At 39.5% G+C, this 18,908-nt stretch overlaps 1 protein-coding gene across 1 annotated transcript; it reads left to right on the top strand.

Annotated features, from left to right (window-relative positions):
- The first annotated feature begins 10,251 nt into the window (after window positions 1–10,251).
- Window positions 10,252–12,083, top strand: LOC147606031 (short-chain dehydrogenase TIC 32, chloroplastic-like). Its single transcript, XM_086792681.1, has 8 exons — window positions 10,252–10,459; window positions 10,544–10,775; window positions 10,875–10,954; window positions 11,038–11,194; window positions 11,293–11,371; window positions 11,461–11,548; window positions 11,651–11,712; window positions 11,825–12,083. The coding sequence occupies exons 1-8, from the start codon at window positions 10,354–10,356 to the stop codon at window positions 11,993–11,995; spliced, it is 975 nt and encodes a 324-aa protein (XP_086648807.1). The 5' UTR covers window positions 10,252–10,353; the 3' UTR covers window positions 11,996–12,083.
- Window positions 12,084–18,908: the final 6,825 nt, after the last annotated feature.

Below are 18,908 nucleotides of genomic sequence, written 5' to 3'. Positions count from 1 at the left end.
TGTGCATTCCACATGAACTTCTCTGAAGATGCTGAGTTGCCAATATTTGCCTTCAAGGTGTTGTCAAGGTTTATGGGATATACTCCCCTTCAAATAAATGCTAACAAGGTTTTGCTTCTAGAGAGAGCTGCTGCTCTTAGAATCTTTGGATATGCTGCAGGTTTCAATGCCTCAAGAGCAGGATACTTTCTTTGCTACTCTAGCTATGCAGCTGCAGCTGAGGTGTCAGATATCAATCTCCTTGGAGGTTATAGAAGGAGAAAATTTTTGAGATACAGAGGTGACATGCCAAGAAGTCCCAAGAGAATCAAATACTAATGTACACAATATTTTGCAAGGACCAACTTTATTTCAGCAAAACTTTTTGTTAGAGGTACAAATGTGTTAGTAATCATTAGTCTCTTTCTTGAGGTGTTGGTGTAGTTTCAGATTGCTGGGTCTTTGATCTCATCCTTTGTAATTGCCTCCTGTAGAACCAATTGAATAATTTGTTTAGTGCATTGCTTCTTCTTTGTCCACCTCCTCCTCTTCGGGTACATCTAAAAAAGGAAGTTCTCGCTTGATAATGAGACTTTTCCAATCCTTGTGTATTCCATGTTGCAAGTGGTCCTTCTGTAGCAAAATATGGTCCATGCAAGTAAAGAATATGCTACAAAGAAAATTTTTGTTAGTACATTTAAGAAATTTCAAGTAATAAGTCTGGACACACCAATATATAACTGTTTTGATAAGTCTGAATACTCACCAAGTAATAAGTTATGTCTTTTTCTCCCCAGGCATCTGTGATAGCTTTGATCAAAAGCTTTATTGCGTTTTTGAAATCATCTGCATAAGTATTTGAACCAACTTGTCGTCTAAGGACTTTGAAAAAATTGTCGAGTTTTTTCCAAACTTCCATACGTTTGTTGGCTACATCTGGTCTACTTTTGACATTTGTGGTGATGACACACAGCTGTTTCCAATAGTTCCACATTGCGTTGACTTGTTTGGTGTCATGGTTGCTCAAAAATCTTCTCGCTTTTGCTCCTCCCATTGAAACATCTTGCAGAACATCACCTGTTCCTCCAGAAAGAACAGGATCTTTTTTAAGATGCACTTCCCCACCATGAAAACCCATTTGAGAGAGCAAGGCTTCGCACTTTTCTATGCACTCATCTGCAAGTTTAGTCGGCTTAATAGAATATGCATAGTCCAGATGAAGTCTGAGCAATTTGTCCAAGATTCTTATCTCTGCATGCAGTGTACATATATGCACATTTTTCAAATGTATTGGTAGAATTGGATCCCATATTTTAACAGAAGTTGGATAATCGACAATATTCACATTATTTCTGGATGGTGGTTTTCCAATCTCATTTTCTGCAAGCCATTCTTTTGTCCCTGTGCTTGCCATGCAATAAAGACATGGATATTTGGTATTTGCTCCTCCACATACACCAAACATACACTTCAACGCCTTGAGGTCGGCACTCAAATGCCATTCCACAATGAAATCACCTATGTCATCAACATGAAGGTGTTCACCTGTATTCTGGCTCTGAATAACTGAAGGAATGTCTGTTTTTGAGAAGAGCCACTTTAATGTTTCATGACTCTCTACTGGTACCTGAGCTGATCCAATCCACCATAGCTCCATTTCTGATTGAGTTTTGTGGTATGGAGAATCAAGCTTACCCTGACTATAGTCCAATGCTTTATTCATTAGGGATATAGATATTCTTTCCATTTTTTGACACTTTTGGATTTGAGCTTCATCTAATTTTAAAACAAATACAAGTTTTCCTTCACAATCTATTTCTCTTATGTTGTAATATCTCACCATAAAAGATTGGACTTTTCTAATGTTCATCCAAATATTATTATAAACGTTGTATTCAAAAGATGATTTTTTTTTTTGTCTCTCATATGGCATTGTTCCCTCAATATGGAAATACTCTCCGAAATGTTTAGAAATTTCCTCATTTAACATAGTTCTATATTTTCCAACATTGTGAGGTCTAGGCAACCCAAAAGCTTTGATTTTGTAATACTTAAGGACCCTGAACCAGGTTTTAGAGATGGCTCTGTATCCCTTTCTACTCACTCCCACTGTGTCACAAACTTCTTGCATTTGGGAAGGCTGGACTAATAAGTCCATATCTTTTAATAGATGTTGAAAGACCAGTTTTTTTTGAGTTTGATTTTCAGGAAGTTCTAAAAGTTTCAAGATATCCGACCTATTCATAAGCTCATTCAAAAATCTCACCCTTTCCTGAGCATTAGACATGTCAAATCCTAGAAGGTTAGTAACATGATCTCTTACAAGTTTTAACCTTTTTTTTCTTTGTCCAGATCTCTCTGTTAAGTTAACTACATCCCGCATTCGTTTTACTCGTGCTCTTAATCCTATTGGAGTTTCTTTTAAGGATTTCAATTGATCATTTTCTTGTTTCAAAGACACTATTTCGTTTTCAAGTTCTAAAATTTTTGTTGCATTCAAAGATGAAGTATTTTGAAGATATGTAGTATATTCTGCATAATTAATATGTGATTGAGATAGTCTTGAACTATAACCAAGTAAGCCATCCTCCCCATCACCAACAAATCTAATCAAATCATGTGGTGTGTGAAAAGAAGGATACCTTCCTGTTTTGGGATCCGGTGGATATAGACTTCCATCTGTCCATAGGTCAATATGCTTCTTTCCTTCGTTGCGAAGATGTTGAGCTTCATTTGCACATGATAGGGATCTTTGGTAGACACTCCGTGTAGTTGCATACTCTTGGTTGAGCTTGATGTTCAAATGAAACTTTCGATTAGATGTATCACTCATTACTAACCGAGCAAAAAGTATAGGCAGAGCTATTAGATCATGAGAGACACAGAAGAATGAGAATGAGATGTAGCTTGTGAAATTTTTAGAGAAGCAGAGGAGTGAAATTTTTTTGGAGAATGGATAAGAGCGCGTTTGGAGAGAATGGTCATTTTGCCACGTAGTCACTAAAAGAGGACAAATTTCGAGACGAGCCATTAAAGAGTAGCATGAAAACGATCTATTTTTTAAGATTTTAAAATATGCACTTAGATACGTATTCAGTCAGATAGATACGCTTTAAATACCCAAAACGGCTAAATTTGGAGCCGTTTTGACCGTCAACATTCTACTAATTAGCAAGTTAGCGAAATTCCTTACACAGCCCATTTTGAGACGTTTTTGGCCCTAATGGTCTACTTCATGGTGAAAATTGAGCAGCTTGTAAATGACACTATTTAGATGATGTGTATTATGCACAAATTAGTTGAAGATGAATGGTCGAAGGTCAAGTAATGGACTCTTGTGCTGTTTGAATCATGCTGACATTTGGGCGCCCCGGCGTTCTGCCCATGGCATCATTTCATAAGAGTTTATCAATAAGAAAACATATGCAAAAAAATTACTGATAACTAGAAACCCAGAGAAACTATATTTACCTCCAGCAGCTAATAGCTTCTCCACACGAGCAACAATATGCTTTCCATAGGTATATTTTTTCAATGCATGAAGATGGACCCGGATGCGAGAGAGTAAGAGCTCACGCTGCTGGTCATCACATGTTTCCAGAACATTCTGGACAACGTAATTAGCATATTGATCTTTCATCATGGCCTGCAATGGTGATTAGGAGCCACGTTTAACTTTAAAAATAAACCTTAAGCATAAAGAGGGACGCCCAAGGGGAGGACCCATCACGTCTGCCACCAGTAAGGCTTGGGCAAGCATGTCCAAGCCCTCGCCCCTCTGAGCACACGCGGATCATGACAGCCCATCAGGCTTAGATAGGCCCGTGTTGAGGACCCATCATGACTGCCCATAAGGCTTGACTGGGCAAGATTCTAGAAGGCTTGGACCAAGCACAAGGACCCATCATGACTGCTTGAGGGAAAATCTTGCCCATCCAAGCCCCCGAACATCCCCAACAGGGAAACATTCATGTGAATTTTCATGCTTAAAACCATAAAATTTTGAAGAAAAATTTTCCTACGACAATGTGGCAAAGTGTAATAATATGTAAGGAAAACGCTACCTGCAGTGGCTCGTTCTCATATGTTTGACCAAGCATCTCGCTAATCAAAATTTGGCGTTCAATAGGACCTCCGAACTCTAAGCACTTCTCAACTACATTAGAAGCAAATTTGTGTTCACTCATCTGTACAATCTGGCTAGCTAGCTTTGTCATTATTTCACCCTTCTCATGAGATTTTCCGTGTTCCAGGACATGCTGTCATCGAAAAACATCAGTGGCAATTAAAGACCTTTACATATCCAACACAACTTCCGTTGCAAGCTCGTGCTGTCCTACCACAAGTATACAGTGCTCATATAGACAGCTTTTTCTGTAGAGCAGATGATACAAACCTGCACGACATAATTGCCATACTGATCTTGTGCTAAATTACAAGTAGAACGTAGAATATCCTCCATTATACCATCCTGTTTCTGCTCATCAGTACAATGTTCGAGAACCCGCTGCCAAAACAAGGTAACGACAACAAGTAAACATGCCTGTACAAGGTTTAAAGAGGTCACATAAGCATATAAAATGTACCTGGATGACTCGACAACCATAAGGATGAGTCGAAAGCGTAACCACTTGACCATAAAAGGCAGAAATTATGAACTGTATATGCTCGGTAGGAACACACTCGACGATACATTTCTGAATAACATGATTGCCATTCTGGTCATGCACACAGTGCATAACATGACCATCCAGCTCTGAAACTGTTGGTCAACACCAACAACTTCTAATGCCTGAAAAAAAAAGCATGGCATTAAAAACATTAAAAAAAAACAGAGTAGCAAAAACAAGGCAAAAACATGCCAGCAACCCTGTAGAACTAACTGCTAAAACATCAAATACCAGACCATAAGTTACACACAGGCACGACAAGCACAATACCTTTTGTATCACACGACAGCCATACATTTGAAGGCTCAAATTCAAAACACAGCCAATCAATTGGTTTGCAACTTACTCTTACCAAGAGGCAAAAGCATAAACATGCTGAGAATAAAAGAAACAACAACAAATGTGTCGAAATCCAGCAAATTAGTGAAAATCTTGCCAAGCTTTTCATTATGAAAATATCGAGTCTGAGCCAAGAAGTATAGAACAACAGATTGGCTGAAGCAATTACTTTTTCCAAGATGTTTTCAATGCTGTCCAACAAATCATCAAACCATCAACAACTGAAATACGAATTGCAAAGACCAGCATACTTATGCAAAATGATCATAATCCATCACATACTCTCCTTGCTTTCATATCTTTCCACATGTCATGAACACATGCCCAATCCACATCATTGACATCTGGTCCAAGAAGTGAAATTCTCATCAATGCCTCAAGAGTCTTTACATCTAAACATTGGCGTTGATATGTCTTAATGACATTTTGCTTAGAGAATCCTCGCTCACATGAAGCTGATGAGGCTGGTATCACCAACATGATTTGCAAGAGCTTCATCATGTTTGGATACGTTGCCATTCCATATTGGTAGAAAAGACACGCCAAGCATCCATCATATTCATGCCCTCACAACCATAATACAACACATCTCTAAATGACAATAACTCATTCTTTCAAGCCTGCTTATCCACAAGAAACCCTCCAAATCTGTTCAACAATTCATCAAGCCATTTGGTTACCTTCTCCTCCCTTTTTGAAGTATCACGCGGCCTTTTTGCATCACGAGGATAATATTGTGGACTAAACAACTTCACAGCATTGAACAAAAATACATCTGGAAATCTTTCATTTATGCAATCAATGACCTTTTGCACAAAACTCTTCGCAAGATCAACACAAGTCATTACATCACCTGCAAAGGGATCTAAGGCAATCCCTTTTTTATCCTTGCCTGGAATTCTCACATAAGAAAGCGCATGTGCATATATTTTTCCCTCCTCATTTACATGTTGCAAAATTCCACTTTCGGTGTCAGACATGAACTTCTTGAGGTACAGACTACCTTTTCCAAACTCTTGCAGCAAAAACTTTCTCCTCAACGAAGCTATACATACATCAATGCATGTACTAATGGAAGACATGTCAACATTATCTGCCTGGAATTGCTGGCTCAACATGTTCATGTCATGCAAAACATCGGCAAGCATGTGAATGCAAAAAAGCACCTTATATGTTTTCAGCTTTGCATACCAATTAGGTGCACCTTCTTGCCAAACGCTAAGAATTGCAGGCATCAGCTGTGTCAATCTAATGATGACATTACCTCTTGCTAACCATCTTACATCATGTATTTGAAGCACCTCAAGAGCTTGCAGATTCATCTCTTTAAGAAAATCTTGAAACTCCGAAAGTCGTATGCTAGAAGCCGCTATCCAAGAATAAACCTTGTTAGCAACCTTATCAATATATGAAAGACAACGAAAATGTTTTGCTGCATCTGCAAAACAGCAAGAGCTTCCATATGTGCAATACAATGAATGCTTGTAAGATGGGGAATATCACGTTTCAGCTTTGCTACCAAACCTTCATTACAACCAAGCATGGAGCTATCGCCATCAGTAGCAATGCCCACCATGCGATGCTTCTCAAGTCCGAATTCAGCCAACACTTTACTCAATTCATCATACTTGGTTTGTGCACAACCATCAGATACAGGAAGTAGACGTGCAAACTCTATTTTGCTCAATCCCTTTCCATTCAATGGTATAAAGCAAACATATACAATCAAATGTTTCTCCATACCTCTGTCTGTTGATTCATCTAGTGTAACACCATAAAAAGGACTCTGTAGCAATTCAGCAAGATGATGATTTTTTATGTATTCAGATATGCAAAACATGAAGTCTTTTCCGGCTACTCTATTTGTGTAAGAAGAGTAGTCGTTTCGTTTAGGCATGCTTTCCAAACCCAAGGCATAAGCAAGGTCGCATAGTTTCTCATACTTCCTCAAGGCCAGGTCTTCTCTTGCATTGAAGTATACAAGTTTCATAACTGTTATTACTCTAGAGGTATTTCTACATGTCATCACTTCCATGTGTGCAGGCAATTGTATGCCACTCTCACTACGAAATCGTGATGCAGCCCATGCATGTTCTTTAGACTTTCTATGCTTTCTGATTGCACTCAACATAATCGTCTTGCAGCCATTACCTCTACCCCAAGGACCTTTTAGTTTGTACTGCTCACACCCAAGGCATTTCATAAACTCCTGTCTACCATGGACTATGTGCTTAAGAAAAGCATACTTACGTGTCCACTCTTGCCAAAACTTACATATTGAACCTTTCTTCTTTGTTTGTGTTGCTTTGGTCTCTTCCGTGCCTATCAAAGTCGCATTGAGAGCTTCCTCTTGAGTGCTTTCTCCCAAAATCTCCAAATCTATACCAAGCTCATCCTCAAACTCCTCTACTTCTGGATCATCATACTCGTCATCATTCTCAGAGTCTCCACTGGAACCAAATAGCTCCTCCATGACTTCTTCGGTTACCTTCTTCTTTTTCGATCTCTCTACATTCATAATGTTATTCACTCTCTTGTTGCCAAAGAATTGCACAAGAGTAGGTTGAAACACCTGTAAATATTTTAACATTGTACATTAATGACCAACATAAAACCCAAATACTAATGATTAGCACAAAAGCATATCAAAATCAATCAACACAACTTGTCAACTAATAGCATGTCAACTTACCTTTTCACATTTGCTGCTATTAGCCATGCCCTTAGATGTTGAGGGTGCACCAAAAGTAGTAGACACAAACATATTGGGCAATGGGAACTGCAAACAAGTAAGATGAGCCATCAATTTGCTTCCAATGTCTTTGTCTCTCTATCTCTCCACGCGTACACATACACATACACATACACACAAAAAGAACTTAAGGTTATAACTATAATAGCCTCGGGAAAGCCTTTGTATACACTCACGAAAGCAGAAGTGACAAACACATACACACACATCACGTAGCATGTATGAATGTCTAAAACACTATGTCACTGTGTGTGTGGCCTGCTGTCTGCTGCTGCAGTATACACTCACGAAAGCAGAAGTGACAGAGTGTTTTAGACATTCATACATGCTACGTGATGTGTGTGTATGTGTTTGTCACTTCTGCTTTCGTGAGTGTATACACTCACGAAAGCAGAAGCCTTTGTATACACTCACGAAAGCAGAAGTGACAAACACATACACACACATCATGTAGCATGTATGAATGTCTAAAACACTCTGTCACTGTGTGTGTGGCCTGCTGCTGCTGCTGTAGTAACTACTACATAGTGCCATGCACTATGTAGTAGTTACTACAGCAGGCTAAACCAAAGAAAAAAAGGAAGAAAAAAGAGCAGAATGATTGGTGGCCACAGCATTCGTTGGGCTATCTACAACATGTAGGTTCAGATTAGTTTCATGCAGTAGATGAGAATGATTCATGGCCTCTTGCTGCTGCTGCACTTGATCTTCCTTGCTCCACAACTTCTCTTCGAAAGGCATCTCGAGTGGAACTGGTGAAGCCCCGGTAACAAGGGAATCAATATGATGAGTAGCAACATTATCCACCAAAATTTCCTTGCTTAAAGCATCACGGTTGTGATCATCTTGGGCATTTCCCTGGCTTAGGACATCACAATTTTGATCTTGAACATCCAGACCATCCCATTGCACATGGTCAATTCCCATTGCAGCACATTGGTCAGCAGAATAAGAGAATTCATTTTCCACATATCTTGAGATTTCTGTCCCATTGGCAGCCGCTCTGTAAGGTGACCACTCTCTACATCAAGCGACAACTTTGTGTGATCGTCCACATGATACATGGAGGACATCAAGCTATCATCACACATGCCCATGGTGTCCTGATCGTCAATGACGTCTCGGTCACACCTAGAGTCAGAGTTCTTTTGTTTCTCTTGCCTTGTGCAACATTATTCCCACTCAGGGTCTTGTGCCACAACTTGCAGGCGACCTTCATCTACATTTGGTGTAGTTTGCAACACTTCTGTAGGTAAAGAAGCTGCAACCAGACCATCGTCTTGCTCAACACTCTCTGTCCCACCCTTGTAATGAGTGTTCTTTTGCTCTCAACTCCCCAGTTTCATCATCAGAGCTTGCGAATTCCCGTCGGAGGTAAGTCGTCCACCTTCTCAACAACTAGTTATTTCTAATTAATTAATTAATTGCATAGTAGTGGAGATTTATTGGCTCACAACCTACAATTTATTCCGTTCGTTGAGTTTCTCGACCCATGCGTGCACACGTACCACCGGATCCTGTTAAATTTGTGCATTTTAAATATTGCAGGTAGACTCAGATCAGAAGCCAGTCGTGCTCCATGACATGAACAGAATAAACACAGCAAGGACAAGCAATTCGAACAAAACAATTCGAGCAATTCGAACAGAATGAATCGATGGAGGTGCAGGGCAAAAGCAGGGTACCTTTTTTCTGAGGCACTGCAGATGAATCCACGCAGCCTGCCGCCCAAGATGCTGGTGAAGGTGATAAACCGATGCCCGTGCAAAGAGATCGTGGTGGACCGTGGGTTGCCTGGGCATGCAGCAGACCGGTGTGGACCCGAATCTGCTCCGTGTCTACGATAGTGCGGGCAGCACCTGCATGATGTTTAACGGCGCCTCCATCGACGCCAACAGCATGCGTGCCTTGAACCTTCTCCTACAATAACCGGCCCGTTCAGTTCCTGTGACGCGTCACGCAGGGCGATATGGATAACAACGAGCGCTACAAGGACAACCACTGGTTGGGTTAGAAGGAGATGGATAATGTATGTATTATAAACATATTTATGTGATTATTATATATGTATATGTTATATACCCTTGACCCCTAAGGGTCAAAAATAGGGTGTCATTTGACACCTTAGTTTTTATTTAAAGATTTCACTTTGACACTTTTTCGTTAATCTAGAGGCGTATTTTGACACCCAAATTGGCTCTTGAAGCCCAAATTGGGAGTCAAATTTCCGGCGTGCATCTAGGTGTGTGGGAAAGAAACCCCCAAAGTCTCTTCTCTTCTGTCTTCTCTAATGACTTGATAGTGACAATTGATTGTGACATCTATCTTCTCTTCTCCTTTTCTTCTGTCTTTTATTTTTTAGAAATCAAGTCCTTGTCTAGAGACTAGGATTCTCATGTGATGTCATGCATGAGCATCAACAACAACGCTTTATGATGTCATGCATGACGTCGAGGAGAGGACTTACAAAAACGACGCGGCCAGCGACTCACGATTAACGAAACGCAGCTACTGTCGATAACTGCAACCCTCCCCTCTCTCTCTCTCTCTCTCTCTCCCTTCCTCCTCTCTCTGTGTGTTTAATATACTACCACAAGAGTACTAGTTGCTGGCATGGCAGCGCCGATCACTAACGACGCCACAGCCTTCAGCTGCTTCTCCACGGCAGAGGCGGTTACCGACGGAATCGACGCGTCCGACAGGACGGCCATTGTCACAGGTTATACAAGTTCTTACAATGAAGTAAGCCGGAAAATGATTCATCGACTCTATGCTTAGTTTCTAGATGCTTAATATGGCGCAGGTGCATCGAGCGGAATTGGGGCAGAGACGGCGCGGGTACTGGCGCTTCGTGGGGCTCAGGTGGTGCTTGCCGTGAGAAATGTCGGCGCGGGAGAGCGGGTGAAGGAGGTCATCCTGCAGGAGATTCCACACGCGCGGCTGCACGTGCTGCAACTGGAACTCAGCTCCATAGCCTCCGTCCGCACCTTCTGCCAAAACTTCAAGGCTTTGAAGCTACCCCTCAACATCCTCATGTAATAATATTACCTTTTCTGTGACTGCAGCAATCATAGCTGATCTGGTTCGATCAATTAATGCTAATAATTAATCAACACGCGATGTATAATTAACAGCAACAATGCCGGCATCATGGCTTGCCCTTTCAAGCTCTCAGCAGATGGCTTCGAGATGCAGTTCGCCACTAATCACATTGGTAAGCGGGTTAGTTATAAGCTGATCAACTAAAACAGGCCACTAGTAGCTCTAATCCAAAGCTACATAAAATTTTTGAAACAGGCCCTTTCCTCTTGACGAGCCTTCTGCTGGACGATCTGAGGAGGGCGGCCAGCGGCACTGGCATTCAAGGCAGGGTCGTGAACGTCTCATCCGCGGGCCACGCTTTATTCTCCTATCCCGGCGGCATCCGCTTCGATCAGCTTACCAACGAGTCAAGGTAAATGTATCAATTATAAATCTGTATAGACTAATGGGTAGCCGCTAAGCTGCCATCCCATCTATCTAATTATGATCTCTTTCCATGCCACAACACAGCTACGATCCTTGGTGTGCTTACGGACAATCCAAGCTCGCCAACATTCTCCATGCAAAGGAACTCGCCAGGAGATTCCAGGTTTCTAGTACCTTCACACATTTTATGCCCAGCAGTGAGCACCAATATCTCTAATACATGGTTATAATAAACGCTCTTGGATGCTGCAGGAAGAGGGAGTCAATGTGGTCGCTAACGCTGTTCACCCTGGACTCATTCTTAGTACAAACCTCACCACCTACGTCCCCCAAGAAACATGTCACTACCTATACACTTTCCTTACTTACCTTTTCTAATTATGGATCCTTAAGCCAGTTTCAATTACAGCTCATTGATACTTCTGGACTTTTGAATGTGCAGTGCAACAAATGATTAAGGATGTTGAGAAAAGCACACCCATGTTTAGGAAATCTATCTCCCAGGTTAGTAAAAATCAATCTTGACTTGAGTGAAAGAAGTTGTGCTTATGTGCGTGAGAAAAAAAGAGAGGGGTCAGAGAGTAATGATCATTTGGTGTGCGGCTTTCTCACACAGGGTGCTGCTACTCAATGCCTTCTTGCTCTTCATCCTTCTATCAACACTAAAACTGGAAAGTACTTTGACGACTGTCAAGAGGCCGAGCCAAGCAAGATCGCAAATGATTCAAAACTTGCCAAGGACCTTTGGGACTTCAGTGTGAAGGTTACATCATTGGAAGTGTGCTAGAGATTTCGACCAACATATATTTGCCATGTCTCATCATTAGTTTGTTTCCTCTTAAGAATAAATACTATGCATTACATTTTTAACACCTTATAGTAGTGTATGTTGCCCCCATTTCCATGTAATGAATTGCAATAAGTATGTCAATACCTTGTGATCATTTATGGTGTAATGAATCAATTTGGATCTACATACTTTTTTTTTGAAACTAGCCAATTAGGGCCTAGCGTCAATCATGCCATGTCAATTTCAAATAAGAATCAATATAATTCGTTTCACATCCTCATATCTATTTATAGAATACAAGAGAATTCTTATTTTTGATATAGGATTTCTTTACGCATCTATCTATGCATAAATTCCATTTTAAGGAAACTATCAACACTAAAACTGGAAAGTACTTTGACGACTGTCAAGAGGCCGAGCCAAGCAAGATCGCAAATGATTCAAAACTTGCCAAGGACCTTTGGGACTTCAGTGTGAAGGTTACATCATTGGAAGTGTGCTAGAGATTTCGACCAACATATATTTGCCATGTCTCATCATTAGTTTGTTTCCTCTTAAGAATAAATACTATGCATTACATTTTTAACACCTTATAGTAGTGTATGTTGCCCAGATTTCCATGTAATGAATTGCAATAAGTATGTCAATACCTTGTGATCATTTATGGTGTACTGAATCAATCTACATCTACATACTTTTCTTTGAAAGCTACAAAATACTTATAGGTACTCTATTTTGACGACAATTGACAGTCTGCAAAGAGTCTAGGAGAAAATGTTGAGTACATATTGAAATCTTCGATGGAAATGGTAGACGAGTATAAAAGAGCAAACAATTGCAAACGATAAAATTGTCTCAAGAAGTATATACAGCCCGAGCGAATCATCCTCAGTCTTGTGGGGAGAGGATCACTAGTAGATTGATTCCATGTTACTCAAACAAAACTTTACGTAGACCATTGTGGAAGATAAAAAAGAGCATCAAAATTCACGTCGATGATAACGTCTGTATACAGGAAGATAAAGACGTTGAAAAGCATTTTATTTTTTTTTGTTTTCTGTTCGGTGTGATTTTTGAAAAATACTCAAGTGTTTTTAGTTCTCATAGTCTTAATCAACTGTTTTTAGTTACTTTTTAAACAAATGCAAAGATATATGTAGCAATATTTGTAAGAAATTAATATGACAATATTTGTAACGTTCTCATGTGTATGTATTTTTTTGGGCCCATTTGACTTGGTGATTTTTAGCGTCTACATTTAATGTTGAAAAGTAGGAAATACTTAGAGGACATAAAAGATTAATTCGGTCACAAATTGAGTAATTTTAGAGATGTCGATTTTTGGTGAATTTTGGGGCTTTTTATGCCTGATTTGTGCTGTCATTTGTAAGTGATGTCTATTCTATACTTAGCAATGCGCTTTGTGTAAAACGATTATGGGAAATCTCAAAGCTTCTGACTTTTATAAGGTCAAAAGATAGTCAAACACTGAGGTTACAACTTGTGTAATATCGATGATATACATTCGTTGGCTTAGAAATTCACCTACACTAAGCCTATTGGGTCCCTGGACATTTGTTCGGCAATCGGGCATTATACAAATAAGTATTGTATATAAGAAATTTTGACTAATGAGAAAATAAAGAATCCCATTCTCATGGTGATTGAGTTTGAGTCTTCTTGCTCTTCTGATTAAATTTGCTTGTATGCTCTTCTCTTCTTCTTTATTATTGCATGAATACATAGGGATTGTGTGGGTGAGTGATGGTGTTGATGTATATCTTTATCGCTTTTTTGCATGATAATCTACTAATTCTCGTGGGCTATTTTTTTTAAGTTGTTATTCCAGAGCCTTGAGGTGATTTTTGTGCGAGAGAGAGAGAGAGAGAGAGATTTTGAGATTCGGGTCGGCCATCCTTAGACATTGGATGCTAGACGGAGAACAAGATTTATGCCCTCTGGGAGCCATGTGGTAAAACCCAGAGAGGACGAGATCTAGAAAGAGGCATGCATGGGATAGCCACGACATCCAGCATGGAGGTTGGGTGGACGGGCGTCGAAGAAAAGCCCTAGATTGGCTAGATCGTTTTGTTGGTGATTCTCTCTTTGATTTTGAGTATATGTATTGGTGATTATTATGTGATTTTGGATTGTCAGAATTAGAAAAAAAAACAGTTATGGTTTAGAAAATCTCTTCTTTCTGTGAAGTGTGATGTAATATTTGTGTAAATTTGAGACATTTTGTGCATGTATCATGGAACAGATTTTAGGTACATTACAATATTTGTCTATAAAATCTTACACTAATGGTCCCAAATACAAGGATATATGTAGCAATATTTACAAGAATTTATGACAAGTGTCTGCCAAGCTTGCATTAATGGTCCCAAACAAGAAAACTGCGACAAAAATATATATTACTTGTCAAATAAAAAAGAAATATGATGTTATAGCTCATCATCGACTCTCTTATCCTCAGCTAGATCCATGGCTCCGAATACATCTATTTCTATAAATGCCTCTCCATCTGTATCTTTGTCAATGTGAGTGGAGCCTTGTTTGTTGTAGGAATAGAAGGTAGTTTATCTGTATTATCGGCCTCTTCTATGTTTGGCATTGGAGATGGGTGTATTGAAAGTTGTTCTTCTATTTTTTCTTTGAATTCTAGATTAGCCATTATGTTTACTTTTGATTTAAGTTTTAGTTGTTCAATTACTATACCTTCATTTGACCCTTCTTCTAGTTGTTCAACTAGATCAATATCTACTTCTTGTGCTTCTTGAGTGGGTTCCTCAACCTGTACTTCATTTGGTATTTCCATATCTTCAAATATTTGTTTATTGCTAATCAATTGATATTGATCTCTAGGGTCTACCTTAAAGACAACCTACTCACAATTCTCTAGTAGTACAAATGTGTGCCTTTGGTATGTCCATATCTTTATGATGTCTACTTGAACAAATCCACTCTTATCTCTGTGCACGGTTTCTTCGCATAAAAAAATGAACCAAGAAAACTTTCTGAACCCACCCTTGATAATGTCTTCACTCTTTAGGTCACTTGAACTATTTTCTTGCATGAAATTAGACTTGCATCACAATAAAATATTTTTCTCTTATCTATTTGCTCCACTCAAAAGTGACGACTTCATGACCAAAGTGCACCAAATTTGCAATATTGTAAGTAAAAGAAGATCATGAAATTGTATGAAAAAGGAAAACTTGTACAAGACTATGTCTTATGGTGTCTTGTGTACATGTAAGAACTCACTTTCATGGTAATCACAACCATATGCAAGCTCCTTATGGTGTCTTGTGTACATGTAAGAACTCACTTTCATGGTAATCACAACCATATGCAAGCTTCTTCTCCTCTTTGCTTATAACCTCACCACTGTGTTTTGCTTGTTATATGGTTTACTGAAGGCATCTACCAGAAGAAAATTATAGAAGTTGAGCGAGCGAATCTGGGTATGGCAATACTTGGGTTGTTCGACTCTTTCTAAAATTTAAACAATCTCGGTCTCTTTTTCTCTTTGCTAGGTTATACATCTCGATCCATTTATCCATAACACGAGAGTTTAAGATGCAAAATTTATGGATCTTCTCTTGTAATGCCATATCCATTATTCTCTGAAGGCCTTGTCCTTGAGGCTCAATGAGTCGATCATCCTCTTCCTGTGTCCATAGTCCTGGCATATTTGGGTCGGCCGTATGAAGATATGCTATTATGTATATAAAAGATTCTTGAACAAGCCATCCCATTGCCACCAACTCAGAGAGGCGAGCTCAAAATTTCTTGGATGCGTCATGAACCTAGATATCTTCCCATAACATACATAGGTCATGAACTAATGGATTCAACTTGAGGTACATGTTCTTCACCTTGTACTTCCCTGGAACTATTAAGGAAAGTAAAAGGTGCCCTTCTTTATCGCTAACCATGGTGGAAGGTTATAGTTGACTAGGCAAATGTGCTATGTACTCATGATGAACTTCGTAAGCCAAATGGATTAACTCCATCCATTGCTAGTCGAAGGCGAATGTGATGAGGCTCTTCCCCAAAGTCCACCCACTTCTCTTCAATATACCTACATGTAGGAGGATCGGTGGCACCCACAAAACATCATTTATGAATCTAGTGTTCCAATTCTAAGTCATTAAATATGCAATGGGTTCACATCTGAGCATTGTTTGTATATGTGGAATGATGGGGATCCTTTATCCTTTGTCATCTTGTATATATCTCAATGAACCACGTTTTTTGCTTGTGTGTTTGTTGGTGGTGTTATAAAGGCCATCACCCACCAACCTCACAATGTATGTGTGTGTGTGTGTGTATAGTGTGTGTGTGTGTGTGTGTGTGTGTATAGTGTGTGCATATCTATTATGTGTGGTTTTTATATAAATATATATATATAAGTAAAATAAATATAAAAGTTACCTCGAACCCAAATATATCTATATGTATAGTGTGTGCATATCTATTATGTGTGGTTTTTATATAAATATATATATATATAAGTAAAATAAATACAAAATTTACCTTTAGCCCAAATCTACGCATGTAATCTAATCATCTTCCCCAAACAAAGCATTTGAATGCATTCTCTTTCTCCACTTCTTCAAATTCAAAATTTAAATTCACAAAAGGCCTTGTGATTGAAAAGAGGTGCTTTAAATGCTCTCTCTCCCCAAGGCACTCATCACCTCCCCTCCACTCATTGAAATTCAAAATTTGAATCTCTTAAGATAATATGTGTGTGTGTGTTGAGGGGTGAAAATTTTATTTTCAAATGTATTACACACACACACACATATAACTCATTTAATGAGAAAATGACTTGATGGTGACAGTTAATTTTGAGCCCTAATGCATCTAGGCGTGTGGGAAAGAAACCCCCAAAGACTATCGTCTCTTCTCCTTTCTCCTTTTTTCTCTTATTTTTTAGAAATCCAAGATTTCTCTTTTCTCTCCTCTCCTTGTGCCATGTTGCAAAAAGTTATCCATGGATAATATCTAATAGATATACATATACATATGTATGTATATGTATATATATATATATATACATATGTATGTATATACATATATACATATGTATGTATATATATATATATATATATATATATATATAAACACATGTACATATACATATAAGTATATATGTCTTTGTATATATATGTGTGTGTGTACGTGGGTGTGTGTGAGTGTATGTATGTATGTATGTGTGTGTGTGTGTATGTATATGTATGTATGTATGTATGTATGCGTCTATATATGTATGTATGTATGTATGTATGTATGTATGTATGTGTCTATATATGTATGTATGTATGCCCCCCGCTTCCCCACTCTCTTCCCAACCTTGTGCTTCCCTCCCTCCCGGATCTCTCTCTCTCTCCCCCCCCCCCACACCCCCCAACCACAAAATCCCTCTCTCTTTCCTCTAGGGTAATGTGTGTGCATGTGGATGTGCATGTCCCTCTTGTCCCCCTGTCCCTAGGGTTGCGTGTGTGTGTGTGTGTGTAATATGTTGGCATGTGTATGTGCATGTGCATATTTGTGTGTGTGTGTGTGTGTGTGTGTGTGTGTGTGCCTATTTGTGTATGTGTGTGCCCCCCTTGCCCCTAGGATAGTGTGTGTGTGTGTGTGTGTGTATGTGCATATTTGTGTGTGTGCGCATGCATGTGTGTGTGTGTGAGTGCATCCTCGCCCCTCGGGTACTATGTGTGCATGTGTGTATTGTGTGTGTGTGTGTGTGTGTGTGACTATATTAGTGTTTGTGAGTGCATGCGTGTGTGTGTGTGTATGCCCCTCGGGTACTTTGTGTACATGTGTGTATTTGTGTGTGTGTGTGTGTGTGTGTGTGTGTTTGTGTGTATATTAGTGTGTGTACGTGTGCGTGTGCGTGTGCATGTGTGTGTGTGTGTATATGTGTTTGTGTGTGTAGCCTCGCCCCTCAAGTACTCTGTGTACATGTGTGTATTTTTGTGTGTGTTCCCTTGCCCATAGGGTAGTGCTTGTGTGTGTGTATATACAAATGTGTGTGTGTGTGTGTGTAGGCACCCCTGCCCCTCAAGTAAGGTGTGTGCATGTGTACACATGTGTGTATTTGTGTGTGCCCATTGCCCCTAGGGTAGTACTTGTGTGTGTGTGTGTGTGTGCCCCCTGTCCCTAGGGTAGTGTGTGTGTGTGTGTGTGTGTGTGTGCGTGTGCGTGCGTGTATTTGTGTGTGTGTATTAGTGTCTATGTGTGTACGTGTGTGCATGTGCATGTGTACATGTGTGTCTGTGTGTATATGTTCATATTTGTGTGTGTGTGTCTATGTGTTTGTGTGTGTGCGCGCATGTGTGTGTGTATTAGTGTGTGTGCGTGCACCCCCGCCCCTCACATACTATGTGATGCATGTGTGTATTTGTGTGTGTGTGTGCCCTTGTCCCTAGGGTAGTGCTTGTGTGTGTGTGTCCCCATGTCCCTAGGGTAGTGTGTGTGTGTATTTGTGTGTGTGCACATATGTGTGTGTGTGTGTATATATATATATATATGTATGTGTGTGCGCATATATATTATAGATATGTATGTGTGTATATATAGTGTGTGCAGATCTATTATGTGTGGTTTTTATATAAATATATATATATAAGTAAAATAAATACAAAAGTTACCTCTATGCCAAATTTAGCCATGTAATCTAATCATCTTCCCCAAACAAAGCATTCTCTTTTTCCACTTCTTCAAATTCAAAATTCAAATTGACAAAAGGCCTTGTGATTGAAAAGAGGTGCTTTCAATGTTCTTTCTCCCCAAGGCACTTATCACCTCCCCTCCACCAGTTGAAATTCAAAAATCGAATCTCTTAAGATAATATGTGTGTGTATGTGAAGGGGTAGGCAATTTGATTTCTAAT

This window comes from Cibotium barometz, chromosome 58 (genome assembly GCF_041138505.1).
Source record: "Cibotium barometz isolate CiBa-2024 chromosome 58, ASM4113850v1, whole genome shotgun sequence".
Lineage (NCBI taxonomy): Eukaryota > Viridiplantae > Streptophyta > Polypodiopsida > Cyatheales > Cibotiaceae > Cibotium > Cibotium barometz.
The sequence above is the reverse complement of the archived record's forward strand: the minus strand, read 5'-3'. Positions and strand labels throughout refer to the sequence as shown.